Here is a 13,635-nt window from a genome sequence, read left to right as displayed (position 1 = left end):
CCTGGGTCTTAGTTTTGTCATGTGAGAAACAGGCCAGACCTGGCTACCTACTGGCATGAGGTCCAGTGGAAGGGCTAGAGGGAAAGGCCAGGCAGTGCCTGACTCCCCAATGCCTTGTGTCCGCTGGGAGAGTTAGACCGATAAGTAAACCTTTCTAGAGCCTACAGCCTCTTGCACTTGGTCAATCTCCTTCAGACTCTAACCATGGCTTCCTGTCTACAGAGTTGGACCTGGGCTGGGCTGCAAGGATCGATTAGAACTGATTGGCCTGGGCTGCGCTGGGCTGAGCAAACACCAAGGTCATCATTTGCTTCTGGCCCCTTCCCCCAGCCAGTTTGCAACTGCCCGTGGCAGGGAAGAGGTCCCTGTTCCTACACCAAGCTGTGAGACATCCAAGTTTGGAAACCCCAGAACCATGCAGGGTCTCGGGACCCTGTGTCTGCTGCTGACCACCTGCCTGGCTGCGAGGGCTGAGGATACGCTAACACTACCAGACATCCAGACTCAGGAGAACTTTGATGAGTCCCGGGTAAGGCTGACCTCTCTGGCTGAGGTGGCCACAGTGGTGGTATCGCCATGGCACTGAGCATTGCTGGCCAAGGCCTGCCTGTCTTGGGTGCTCATCTTCCTATCTTGTACATGACATCTCAATGCCTAGGGGCCCTTCCTGGCCAGACTGTTAGGTATTCTGAGATCCTCTGAAGATGTAGCTTCTTGACCTGCCATTCATTCTGCGGGGTCCTCCATGAGCCTAATATCTTCCCAACCTTCCCAATGTGTCCTGTCCTCATAGGCTCCCAGAGGAATCCACGTAAGGCAGATGGCATAGGGTGGGCATGGGCCTGTGAACTTTGGGGACAGGCAGGTCACAGGTTGATGGGGTGGGGGAATTATGAAGTGTGAGCCTAAGGGCACCCTGGCCTGTGGTAGGCATGACACTATGTGTCTATATGTCTATGGGTTTGTGAATGTGTGTGTGTGTGTGTGTGTGTGTGTGTGTGTGTGTGTGTGTGTGTGTGTTGGAGCCAGCAACCCCAGCTTTGTCCTGAATCATAAAGCTTTCTGTGTAAGGGATCCTGTCCACCTCAATGTTGTTTCTATGGTCTATCTGAGGGGCTCTCAGAATTCTCCAGGTGGGTTTCTATACCTTAGGATGAGGAACAGGTGTGCTGGGAGTCCAGGGTTGGAAAGTCAGCGCTATGTGACTGGTATCAAGAGGTCATTGGCTGGTCCTACAAGGTAGTAGCAGGTTTGCAGTGCATAGCACTTCCACGGCCTTCCTCACAGCGTAGTGCACATTGCTATGGAAGAAATAAAATTCAAGCCTCACACTGCAGGACAGGGGTGGCTGGAGACCTCAGAATATGCAGTCTGGACCCTACTTGCCCACAGGGCACCACAGACACTTTACTTCTGTGGAGCAGGCCTTGTGTAAGGCAGGGGGACTCTGCACATCTCTGCCCTAACTACATTGTACATCGGCTTGAGACACTGTCCCTTAGAGAGCTGGCCCTCAGAGGAGGGAGGGGGAATGTGGGCACATCTTCTCAAAGGCCTGGGTAAACCCAGGTCCCAGCGTGTGGTTCTTCCTCCTAGATGTATGGAAAATGGTTCAACCTGGTAGTGGGCTCCACCTGCCCATGGCTAAGGCGGTATAAGCACAAGCTGAGCGTGAGCACACTGGTGTTGCAAGAGGGGGCGACAGAAGCAGAGCTCAGCATGACCAGCACCCAGTGGCGGTGAGTGGAAGAGGTGCAGGAGCAACCAGCGTTTCCAATGCACCCCATCTTGTCCTGGAAACCACAGCTAGGACCTTGCTTCTGCGCCTCAAGAATCATTGCGACCCTCCCCCAAAAATGTCTAGTGTGCTTCTCAAGGGTCATGTCTCCACACGAGGCTTCTTGTGCAACTTACCCTCCTTGGGTATTCCTCCCTCAGCCGAGAAGGCAACTACTACACCAAGGGACCTAGCTGGAGAGTTTTGGGCCAGCAGGTCCAGGGTGAAGCTCCTAGACTCTACCCATTCCTCCTCGCTGCTGCCGTACAGTCCACCACAAAGACTGCCCCTTCTCCAAGCCTCTCCTACCTATCCTCTCTCCACTGCTGCCACTGTGCTTGAATCTTCCCTCCCTCCCTCCCTCCCTCCTTCCTTCCTTCCCTCCCTCTCCCCCTCCCTCCCTCCCTTCCTCCCTCCCTCTCTCCCTCCCTCCTTTCCTTATCTCCTGCTGAGCAATCCCATCCATAAGGGGCATCAATGTGTCATCCCAGTGTCCTTCATGGGGATATTATGCAATGAGGGAAAGCTGAGCATCAGTCCACCACTGCCGCCAGGGTAATGTACAGCAATGATGACAGCACTTTACTGTTCACTGCCAGGAAGCAGGGTGTTCCTCGTGTACAAAAAGGGGATTTGCAAGGGTTAGGATGACCACGAAACAAGATATTTGGAAATGTACATTTCTAAATAAATTTTTAAAAGGACATTTTGGCTTGGTCACTGCCAGGAGAGGTGTGTGCGAGGAGGTCTCCGGGTCGTATGAGAAGACAGACATGGATGGAAAGTACCTTTACCACAAATCCAGTGAGTGTGGGGGCACACCACAGTCTCTTCCTTCCCCTTTCTCTCCCCCTTCTATCCTTGTAACCTTCCTTCCCATTTAGCTGATAAGGCATCACCACCATCTTGGTAATCCAAAGCTCCTCCCACTTAGCATATGACCAGAGCTGGGAGAGGTGCAGAGTGCCAAAGGTGCTTGGTGCTACATGACAGAGGGACATAGGCCGGATTTACTCAGTGATTTAGCAACTGTCTGCTGACTCTCCTCTGTGTGCCAAGCCAAATCATTGGGCATGAGATGAGCATGTGATTGCTTGAGAGAGGAATGGTGAAATTGAGTGGATGAGCAATAGTAAGTAAGTGGATGACATATGAGTTGACTGGTCATCTGAAAGACAGGTAGATGGAGTAATGGAGAAAAAGGAAAAGGAAAAGACAGAGAGGAGAGAAGGAGGGAGGAAGGGCGGGAAGGAAGAAAGAAAAACTAGACATGGTGGTTTCTGTTTATATTCTCAGCAGTGGGGTAGAAGAAGAAGGATTAGAAGTTCAAAGTCATCCTTAGCTACATAGCAAGCTAAAAGGCCAGCCGCGGGTAAATGAGACTCTGCTTAAAAAGGGGGGAGGTAAAGAGGGAGTAAAGAACAGGAACTGAGGGAGAGGTAATGAGCAAGGGAGGAGGAAGGAAGGAAGGAAGGAAGGAAGGAAGGAAGGAAGGAAGGAAGGAAGGAGGAGGATGAAAAGAGAAAAGCAGGAAAAAGGGAGGGAAGGAACCAGGGAGATGGAAAAGGCCAAAAGAAGGACAGATGGATGGATGGAGTGGAAGTGGGTGAGTTAATGCTGTCTAGCAAGTGGAGAGAGAGGCTAGCATGGATGAACAGACGGTGAGCCTTGGAAGGGCCATGTGGCTGTGGGGATGGGTACAGGTATGCTGTGTAAGGGCAGGTGATGGGCCTCCAGTGTGAAGAGCCTAACCAGTGACTCCTTTGGTCTGCCTGCATCTCCCACACAGAATGGAACATAACTTTGGAATCCTACGTGGTCCACACCAACTATGACGAGTATGCCATTTTCCTTACCAAGAAGTCCAGCCACCGCCATGGACCCACCATCACTGCCAAGCTCTATGGTAAAGACCTTAACAATGAGCCTGTAGAAGCTGGGGTGGGAGAGGCTTGTTAATTTATGGACCATGGAGTGGGAAAGAACAGGAAGCTTGCTTTTTCTGTGTGAGAGAATTTTGGCTAAGGAAGGACAAGAGGCCCTGGCCTTGAGGAGGTAGAGCTTGGCATCCTGGGTGAGCTAGATTCTCATTCTATCTCAAGAAGCAATTCCTGGGGCTGGGAAAACAGTTCAATGGCTAAAATGCTTGCCAGAAAGCGTGGGGCCAAATTGGGTTTCCCAGAACCCACATAAACACCAAGTGTTTGTGGTCACCTGCCTAGTTTCAGCAGACAGGGAATCCCACTCAAGCTGGCAAGTGAGACCAGCTGTGTCTGTGAGTTCTGAGTTTGCCTGAGAGACCCTGCCCCAGTGAGTAAGACAGGAGAGCAATGGAAGTTGTGTCCTTTCTTCAACTTCCAACTGCACAGGTGCTCACACAGACAAACACATGTACATGTGCATGCACCCCTCCCCTCACCATGAAAATGAAAAGGAGCAGGGAAAGAGTGACTCTAGAACCCCCAAGGCCCAGACAGGGCCAATAGGAAGAGCCTTGAGTAAGGACCCAGGACCTGTGATGGGGGCCCAATCTCTCTCTCTCTCTCTCTCTCTCTCTCTCTCTCTCTCTCTCTCTCTCTCTCTCTCTCCCTCCCTCTCTCTCTCTCTCTCTCTCTCTCTCTGTCTCTCTCTCTCAGAGCCATCTTTCAATAGTGTGTCAAGAAAAGTTAATGAGCCAATCCTTTCCACACTTTTCCCTGGACACAGTCACCCTAGCTGTCCAGCCCAGGTACCCGGGGCTCTCAGTATCTCCTCTGCTTTTCATTTTCAGGCCGGACGCCACAGCTGAGGGACAGTCTTCTGCAGGAGTTCAGGGAGGTAGCCCTGAGTGTGGGTATCCCTGAGAACGCCATTGTTGTTCTGGCTGACAGAGGTAAGTGGTATCTTGCCCCACTCTGAATTTTGGTCCTTTCATCCTTCCTGCCCCTAAAAGGACATCCTTAGTCCCATGTCTTTCCTATAACACTATGAGACAAACAAGGTCACATTCCTCTCCTTCTACAGAGAGTGAGAGAGCTCCTGGGTTTGCCCCAAGTCTCGGCATGCATTAGCAGAGCCAGCCTTTGGCCAGTTCCATTCTTATCCCAGGGCCACAAGTCTTGGTGGCTGCTTTGGGGTTGGGGGCACAGACTCCACAGGGAGAGTATCTGCACTCAGGCTTAGTGGTTCAAGCACAGAGGTTTGGCTTCTGGCTAGCCAACCTAAACCCTCACTTTTCCCATCTGTCAAATGGGATAACAATGCTTTCCTCCAAACCTTGCTGTGAGGGGTCTGTGAGATAAAGCCATGAGAGACTGCAGCACAGTGCCTTGGAAATACTCCATAAATGCCCCTGTTGCTGATCTGAGGATACTGATGCAATGATGCTGGTCCCATCAATGGCTTTGAGTGATGTGCTCTACAGCACAAGGCACGATGTCCACCAAGCAGAAATCTGGATCTAGGCTATCTGTCCACCCTCAAGAGCCTGGGCCTCTTGCTCACTCTTCTTTTGTGTCCTCTACCTAGGGGAATGCATCCCTGGAGATCGGGAGGTACAGCCCACTTCACAGCTGGTGAGTATCTCTTCCACTCTTCCTTGGCTGCCCTACTCCAGGAACTCCATACGGTCAAGAGCATCTGCTTGCTAGGGTTCAAAACTGGCCAGAAACATCAGTTCCTTGAACACAAGAGCAGAGACAATGCCAGTGTCTATAGGGGTAGGGATGAGGTACAAAAGCAAGGCCCATGGCAGCCTCTCACCTTGCATGGGGCAGTGTGGAGCTTGCCAGTCTTGTTCTCCAGATGCCTATCCATCCAGAAACAGTGGAAGGCTTGGCCAAGATGTTGGCTTCTTGGATGACAGTGGCTGCATCTTTGGAGCACTTAGCACCCAGACCAACGTATCTATTGTAGTCCTCAATAGTGACAAAAACACTGAATCTGGTTCAGTGGCCAGTGCAAGTCTGCTTCTGCACTGGCATGATCTTTCAAAAGCTCATCCTTAAGGGATGACCCCAAGAAAAAGTCAATACTATGTCTCCTGGATGGGTAGGGAAAACAGGAAGATCTCCTCCAGGGACTTGATCTTCACGGCCCAGCTTCTGACAAAGATGCACTTCTTGTCTTCAGCTTTGTCTCCGTGTGTTACAGGAAGCTCACCAGATATGACAACTCAGACACTGTGTATAGCCAATTGACAGCTTTTATTCCAGCTGGCTGGAACTACACCCAGGTGTCCAGGGACCTGAGCACAGCCACAAGTGCCCAAAGCACAGGGGCGTTAAAAGGCAGACTCAATGTCCTCAAATCTCACTTGGTAGCCACATGCAGGCAGGGTGTCTCTTCTCAGTAGTAAGTTGTTTGCAGGCAAGCAGTTTTAACAGAAGTGAAGTTAGCCAGAACATCCCAAACTTTTTTTTTTTTTTTTTTTTTTGAGAGTAGGGTTGAGTAATTTTCAGCGGGATTCTCCATCAAGGAGGCCATATTCTAGTTAAAGCTGAACTAGCCTCAGAAAGAATACAAGATGGAAGAACTTCCACACTGTCGTGTCCCATCATGCATGAGCCCTGTGCCCCCTGCTGTGGGCACAGCCTCAGCCACAACCATGGCCACGCTGAATCCGCCATGGAAGGTGCCACTTCCAGCCTGGGTTCCCGTTACACTGAAATCATTTACCATTTGGTATTTCCTCAAGGAAGAAGCTGTATTTTTTCATCTTTGTTTTTATTTTATGTGTACAGGTGTTTTGCCTGTATGTCTGTTCATGTACTGTGTGTGTACAGTACCACACAGACCAGTAGAAGTCATCAGATCCCCTAGAATGGGAGTTATAGGCAGTTGTAAGCCACCATATCGGTGTTGGGAACCAAACCTGGGTCCTCTGGAAGAGTGACAGCCTCTCAAGCCCCACCCCCTTTTCACTTCAAAAAAGCTTTTGATATTTACACAAAATTGCATAGCCATTTTATTTATTTATTTATTTATGTATTATTTATTTATTTATGACAGAGTCTCACTGTGTAGCTCTGGCTTTTCTGGAACTCACTACATAAAGCAAGCTGGTCTTGAACCGACAGAACTCTGCCTGCCTCTGCCTCCCAAGTGCTTGTACTAAAGGCATGTACCACCACCTCCAGCTGCCAATTATTTATTTTTAAATGTATGCTTTCGCTGGCTTATATAGTTTCTCCCTCACTTTTCTTTTTTTCCCTCAATTTTCTTAATATGGAAATTTTAGTAAAAAAAAAATTCTAAATCCAACGACATATCCATTTTGGAGCTAACAGGACACAGCTGGAGATAGCCTTTCACAGAGCCAGTTGGCTCAGTCCCCAGGTATTTTCTTTTTACTCGATGCCAGTGGTAAGGCATCTGCATCTGACCTATGTCCCCCTATTACCTAACTGATACAGGTGAAAAATGGGGCAGGACACTTCTGCCATCTAAATTTCCTTTTCTTTGGTAGAAATGTCTCCATAATGAACACTTTTCCTCCCAGGAAAAGCACATGTGGCATATTTCTGGATCCTTGCTGCTTTAGTTAGGATTTCTTTTGCTGTGATGAAACACCATGACCAAAAGCAACCCACATCACTGAAGGAAGTCAGGAAGGAACCCAAACAGGGCAGGAACCTGGATGCGGAAGGCGTTGCAGAGACCATGGAGGGGCGCTGCTTCCTGGTTTGTTGTTTGTAGCTCACTCAGGCTCCTTTCTTGTAGAAGGCAGGGTAGTGCCACCCACAGTGGGATGAGCCCTCCCTTCTCCATCACTAAGGATGAAAATGCTTTACTGGCTTGCCTACAGCCTGATTTTATGGAAGCATTTTCTCAGTTGAGGTTCTCCCCCTCAGATAATTCTAGTTCCTGTTGAGTCGATATAAAAACTAGCCAGCATACTGGCCCAGCTCAGCCTAAGGTCAACAGCTTGGGTGAGGGGGGAACGCCTCAAGTGCAATCTTTTTCATGACCTTCATTTTTTCCTCCTGAGCTTCTGTGTTTCAATCCTGCCATTTACCCCGAGGGCCACAAGACATCTTGTCCTTCTTCTCTGCAATGTCTATAAGGAGGTTTTTGTTTGTTTGGGTTTTTTGTTTGTTTGTTTGTTTTTGCTTTAATTTTGATGATTTTATTTTTCTCTCACTCCCAACTCCTTCTCTAACTCTCTAACTCAGGAAAGTTTTCTTCTGTTATTCTATCTTATTTGTCTTCCCTTCACAAGGCTTAGGATGTGAATTTCCTGCAGTGTCTAAATGGCAGCTTATTATTCTCAACTATGAGGTGAAACCAAACATCTTTTCAGACTCTAATGATTTCCATCGCTGATGGTGGCTGTTTCATTGATAGATGTCGTTGTGAATTGCATTGGTGGCTTGATGTTTGTTTTTCATGTTTCTTACTCTTATCCTCTTCTCCATGTTAGGTGGGAATAATCCCTTAATTTAATCCAATTCCTCTGAGGGTCTGTGTTATCTAACTTGTTCCCTTTTTCTTCATCTCTTCTTTCTTAGCAAGGAAGGCACATATGCCACCAGGTTAAGATAGATCTGAAAATGGCTAAAATCAAACATTCAAGCGACACCACATGCTGGCGAGGATGTGGGGAGAGAGGAACACTCCTTCATTGTTGGTGGGAATGCAAACTAGTACAGCCACTTTGGAAACCTATCTGGTGCTATCTCAGAAAACTGGAAATAGGGCTTCCTCAAGACCAGCTATTCCACTCCTTGGAATATACCCAGAAGATGCTCCAGCACACAACAAGAAAATTTGCTCAACCATGTTCGTAGTAGCCTTATTCATAATAGCCAGAACATGGAAACAGCCTAAGTGTCCCTCAGTAGAAGAATGGATAAAGAAACTGTGGTACATTTACACTATGGAATACTACTCAGATATTAAAAACAAGGAATTCCCGAAATTTGTGGACAAATGGATTGAACAAGAAATGATCATAATGAGTGAGTTAACCCAGAAGCAGAGAGACTCAAATGGTATATACTCACTTATAACTGGACACTAACCCAAGGGACAGGTCCCATGAAAGTCTTCACCTACCAGGAGAGTGGGATAGAGGTGAGGACATCCTATTGAGACTCTAGGGGATAGGGAAGTAAGTGGATCCAGAGGGTCCTAGAAACCTACAAGAGGAACATTATGATGGGTGGATCTGAGCCCAGGGGTTCTGCTTGATCTAAGGCACCAACCAAGGACAAAGCATGCGGTCATCATCAAACCCCTACCCAGATCTAACCAAGGGACAGAACATTCTCCACAGTTAAGTGGAGACTGGGGACTGACTTTCACAGGATCTCTGGTGCCCCATATTTGGCCATGTCCCTTTGTTGGGGAGGCCCAATGGCACTCGGAGGAAGGATAGCCGACTACCAAGAAGAGACTTGATACCCTAGCACCATATTCAGGGGAAGGAGGTCCTGCTCAGTCACAGTCATAGGGAAGGGGGATTGGGGTGAAAGTGGGAGGGAGGGAGGAATGGGAGGATGCATGGGATGGGATAGAAAATGAGATGTAATATGAATTATTTTATTTTTCAATAAAAATGTGTTTTAAAAACTGCATTCAATAAAAAGATAGAAAAATTAAAAAAAAAGAAAGAAAGAAAAAGAAAAAAAAAAGATAGATCTGAAAGAGACCAAGGGCCTTAATAGTTTTCAGTTGCCTTATAAAAGAAGAAACCTAAGTCAGGCGTGGTGGCATATTCCTGTAATCCCAGCACTCAGGTGGTAGAGGCAGGGAGATCTCTGTGAGTTTGGGGCCAGCCTGGTCTATAAAGCAAGTCCAGGACAGCCAAGGCTACACAGAGAAATTTTGTCTCAAAAAGAAGAAGAAGAAGAAGAAGAAGAAGAAGAAGAAGAAGAAGAAGAAGGAGAAGGAGAAGGAGAAGGAGAAGGAGAAGGAGAAGGAGAAGGAGAAGAAGAAGAAGAGAAAAAGAAAAAAGAAAGGAAGGAAAAGGAAAGAAAAACAAAGACAAGAAGACGAAGAAGAAATCTAAGATCACCTTTTCAAGTCTTAGAGCACTCTCGTGAGCAGAAAGGCTACTTAGTGACCAGCAATCTCTTTCCCAGCCTCTTCTTTAATTGGCCTTGATCTCTGCCTCAGGGGGCTCTACAGCCAGACATCCTCTTGAGCCCCTTCTGTGAATTCATATTAGCACTAGGGCTAGGATTTCATTAGACAGTCTAGTCTGTTTCTACAGCTTCAGGGGTTCAGGTGAGCAACAGCAGTGAGATCTCTGCAAAGCTGTTCTCTCCTCTCCACAGAGAGCCCGGCGGGCAGTGTTGCCCCAAGAAAGTGAGGGATCAGGGGTTGAGCCAGTGGTAACTGGGATCCTCAAGAAAGAAGGTAAGGAGACTTATTTGTTCACTCGCTTCAGCCACACAGTGGACAAGAGAGCCTATGGACACCTCAGCACTGTGAGGCCCATCTCTCAGCTACAGAGTTGATGGCTGGGCAAAGATAAGACGGATGCAGCTCTGAACCCTGTGGGGTTGGAGGGGGAGGAGCACCAGATATGGTCCGAAGCTTGAGAGGGCTCAGCTTGCCATGAGGAGTGAGTTTCTATGCTGTCTGTGTGCTCTACAAGCCTTGGTTTTCTCCACTATATAATGGGTCATTTGTCTCCCTAGCTGGCCGTTAGGGCTCTTGTATCAGGAATAGGGGAAGGGTATAAGGATGTTTTGTGCAGATGTCAGTTCAACTTGCTTGTTAAATACCAGGTCTGCCTCACCCTAGGCCTTGTGCCAGACATTGTTTTTGTTTTGTTTTGTTTTGGCTCTTTGAGTTTTTGTGGGGAGACTTCCAAGGGAGTATATATTAGTTGCAAAGGAAAGCATCACCAAAGAACTGGAGATCCTAAGAAGACAGAGGTGAGGTGATGAAAGACACTTGCTGGGCCAAGGGGACTCAGGTTGTGTCCAGGCATCAAGAATGGTTTTATGGATCATGGGAGAGCAAAGGCACCTGGTGAAGGGGCCAATGGGGTCAAGTTGGCTATTGGTGTGGTGGGGAGCCAGCTAGCTTCTCCAGGCGGAAAGTCCTTGGGTCACTGGTAAACCTCCCATTCTGGGTTAGTTATGGGGTAGGATGAACACTGACTTTTGAGTCTTTTGGGTTTGAGTATTCCTTCTGGGATTCATCCATCTTGGGGTGAAGAAGGTAAGAGGCACCTGCTTCTCACCCAAAGGATGAGTTGATAGTCCTCTCTGTGGGTGCGGGTGGTGCATAGCAGGTCACACACTGGTACATAGCAAATGCTGTCAGCATGGGTGGTGTAAATCAAGCCATATACAGGTACATAGTAAGTGCTGTCGGCATGGGTGGTGCATATCACATTATACAGAGGTACATGGTAAGTGCTCAGTGAGTGCTGCTCTTCTGTGCTTTCCCAGATTCCTGCCAGCTCAGCTACTCAGAAGGTCCCTGCCTAGGGATGTATCAGAGGTATTACTACAATGGCACTTCCATGGCCTGTGAGACCTTCCAATACGGGGGCTGCCTAGGCAATGGCAACAACTTTATCACAGAGAAGGAGTGTCTGCAGACATGCCGGACGATAGGTGAGTGCATCTTGTCTTTGCACCCTCAGTGCCCCCGGTTATCACGGTCCCACACATCCACTTGCCCATGGGTAGGAGTTAAGGTTTTCTCAGGGTAGAATCCAGGGCCAAGGTTGCTCATAGGAAGTCCATATCTAGACTCAGGCGGCTTGGGCCAGTCACTTCTCCCTCCCTGGGGACCCATCCGGTTTTGCAGTTTGTGAAAGAAGGACCACACACTTTAGATGTTCAGGCTCCTCTGGCCCTGTCTCAGGTAGTCCTCAGTTCAGGTCCCATCAGCAGCTGCAAGGCTGACTAACATCTCACGTTCCTCTTTCTTCCACAGCGGCTTGCAATCTCCCCATAGTCCAAGGCCCCTGCCGAGGCTATGCAGAGCTCTGGGCATTTGATGCAGAGCAAGGGAAGTGCATCCAATTCATCTACGGGGGTTGCAAAGGCAACGGCAACAAGTTCTACTCTGAGAAGGAGTGCAAGGAATACTGTGGAGTCCCTGGTGATGGTAGGAGGCCCTTGGGAGCCCAGGGAGGCAGGCAGGGGAGTCCCAGTAAGGGGTAGGGGCTGGAGAGTCGAATTATAGGCTCTTTTCCAGGTGAGTGGCCTGGCTCACTCTCTGGACCTCAGCTTCCCACCTGGGAAATGGACCAACCCCAGAAACAAGAAACATGCCCTAGTTGGTCCAGAGAAGATACTAGCTAGGCACCATCAGAAAGCATATAGGACAGCTGAGAAGCTGGATGGAGCTAGTGCTCAGCTGGAGGGGTGACCAGGGCATGGTGGCCACTTAGCATTATCCAGGCCTTACTATTCCCATTGGAAAATGATACCCCTATCAAGTCAGAGAAGGTGGAAGGCCAGGCTATTCCATGCAACGCCCCTGAGAGAGGTCATTTAGCACATGATGTTTCATCCCAGCCCAAGGACCCATCCTGAGTCACTCTGTGTCTGTATCTGTATCTGTAGGAGGAGCTAACACCAGCTGAAGATGCCAGTCTACAAGCCACAGGGTAGCCACTGTCCATCCCAGTGGACAGTGCAGTCTGGTTCAAATGATCTAGACCCAAATAAAACAAGCTGTCAATGCCTGGCATTCTGTGTGTTGGCATCTCATTGTCACTGTAGTTGTAATAAGGGTATTGGAGGGAAAGGGAAGCTTGGGGCCTGAGTAACCCAGCTTCCCAGAAGAGAAAGATGCATGGCTCACAATGTGACAGCTTCTTGTGGAACAAGACCCTGGCTGTGTACCACTTCAAACACAATAGTTCTCAATCCTGCAGTAGTGGAGTGGAGTTTTGTTTTACTTTAACAACAACAACAACAACAAAAAAAAAAAAAAAAAAAAAAAAAGAAGAAGAAGAAGAAGAAAGAAAGAAAGAAAAGAAAAGAAAAAAAAGAAAGAAAAGAAAAGAAAACCAAGTGGGAAGTGGTGGCGCATGCCTTTAATCCCAGCACTTGGGAGACAGAGATAGGCAAATCACTGTGAGTTCGAGGCCAGCCTGGTCTAGAGAGCAAGTTCCAGGATAGCTAGGGCTACACCGAGAAACCCTGTCTTAAAAAACCAAACCCTGTCCCCACAAAGAAACTTAGTTTTTCAAAAAGGCAACACATGGAAACTAAACCACAGGAAAACTTCAAACATATAACATTTACTAGGCACTATACTCAATTTTAAGGTTAGCCCTCCCTCCAAAAAAAGAAAATGAAGGACAGCAAAAACAAACAAACAAACAAACAAACAACAACAACCCAGAAACTTGACACTTTTTTCTAGAAGAGGACAGACTGGAGTCACAAAGACCCAAGGACAAAGAACTAGTGGTGTCCTGAGCGCCCAGGTGCCTGAGGTTGCACCCTATTCTTGCCACACCCAAGTCCTTTCTAGTGTTTTTCTCTAAGCTATCAGCTTGTCCCCATATCCATCCCAAATCACCTGGAGCTGCAGCACTTGCCATTTCTCCCCCTTGGCCTGGAGCGCCGGTTTCCTAGGGTCCTCACCCAGCCTTATGCCCTGGCAGATTGTCTATTGGCCTTCCCAGCACATCTGCAACAACCAGCTTGAACCCTGAACCATAGTCCAAAGCACTGGGCTGGGCTGGATTCTTGCCATGTGGGAAAGAGAGGAGGTGGGCCAGCCAGGGTGGCTTGAAGACAAGCCTGGCCCATGACCATGTCCTGGGGAGTCTCCTGTAACTGTCTGGTACTACTTGTATCAGCCCAGAGCCCTGACGGTGGGCAGATAATGAATGAAGAGGGAAGATTGCCAGCTTGCTATGCTCTCAAATAGAAAGTCATCCCAGTAGCAGAAAC

General features: G+C 48.4%; 1 protein-coding gene across 1 annotated transcript; it reads left to right on the top strand.

The window, feature by feature from the left end:
* Positions 1–313: 313 nt before the first annotated feature.
* On the top strand, positions 314–12,352 carry Ambp (alpha-1-microglobulin/bikunin precursor). Its single transcript, XM_051163004.1, has 10 exons — positions 314–529; positions 1,597–1,739; positions 2,505–2,581; positions 3,567–3,683; positions 4,548–4,649; positions 5,285–5,331; positions 10,036–10,117; positions 11,164–11,331; positions 11,657–11,830; positions 12,292–12,352. Exons 1-10 carry the CDS (start codon positions 416–418, stop codon positions 12,309–12,311), a joined length of 1,044 nt encoding a protein of 347 aa, XP_051018961.1. The 5' UTR covers positions 314–415; the 3' UTR covers positions 12,312–12,352.
* The last annotated feature ends 1,283 nt before the right edge of the window (positions 12,353–13,635 follow it).

This window comes from Acomys russatus, chromosome 2 (genome assembly GCF_903995435.1).
Source record: "Acomys russatus chromosome 2, mAcoRus1.1, whole genome shotgun sequence".
NCBI classification, from domain to species: Eukaryota; Metazoa; Chordata; class Mammalia; order Rodentia; family Muridae; genus Acomys; species Acomys russatus.
The sequence above is the reverse complement of the archived record's forward strand: the minus strand, read 5'-3'. Positions and strand labels throughout refer to the sequence as shown.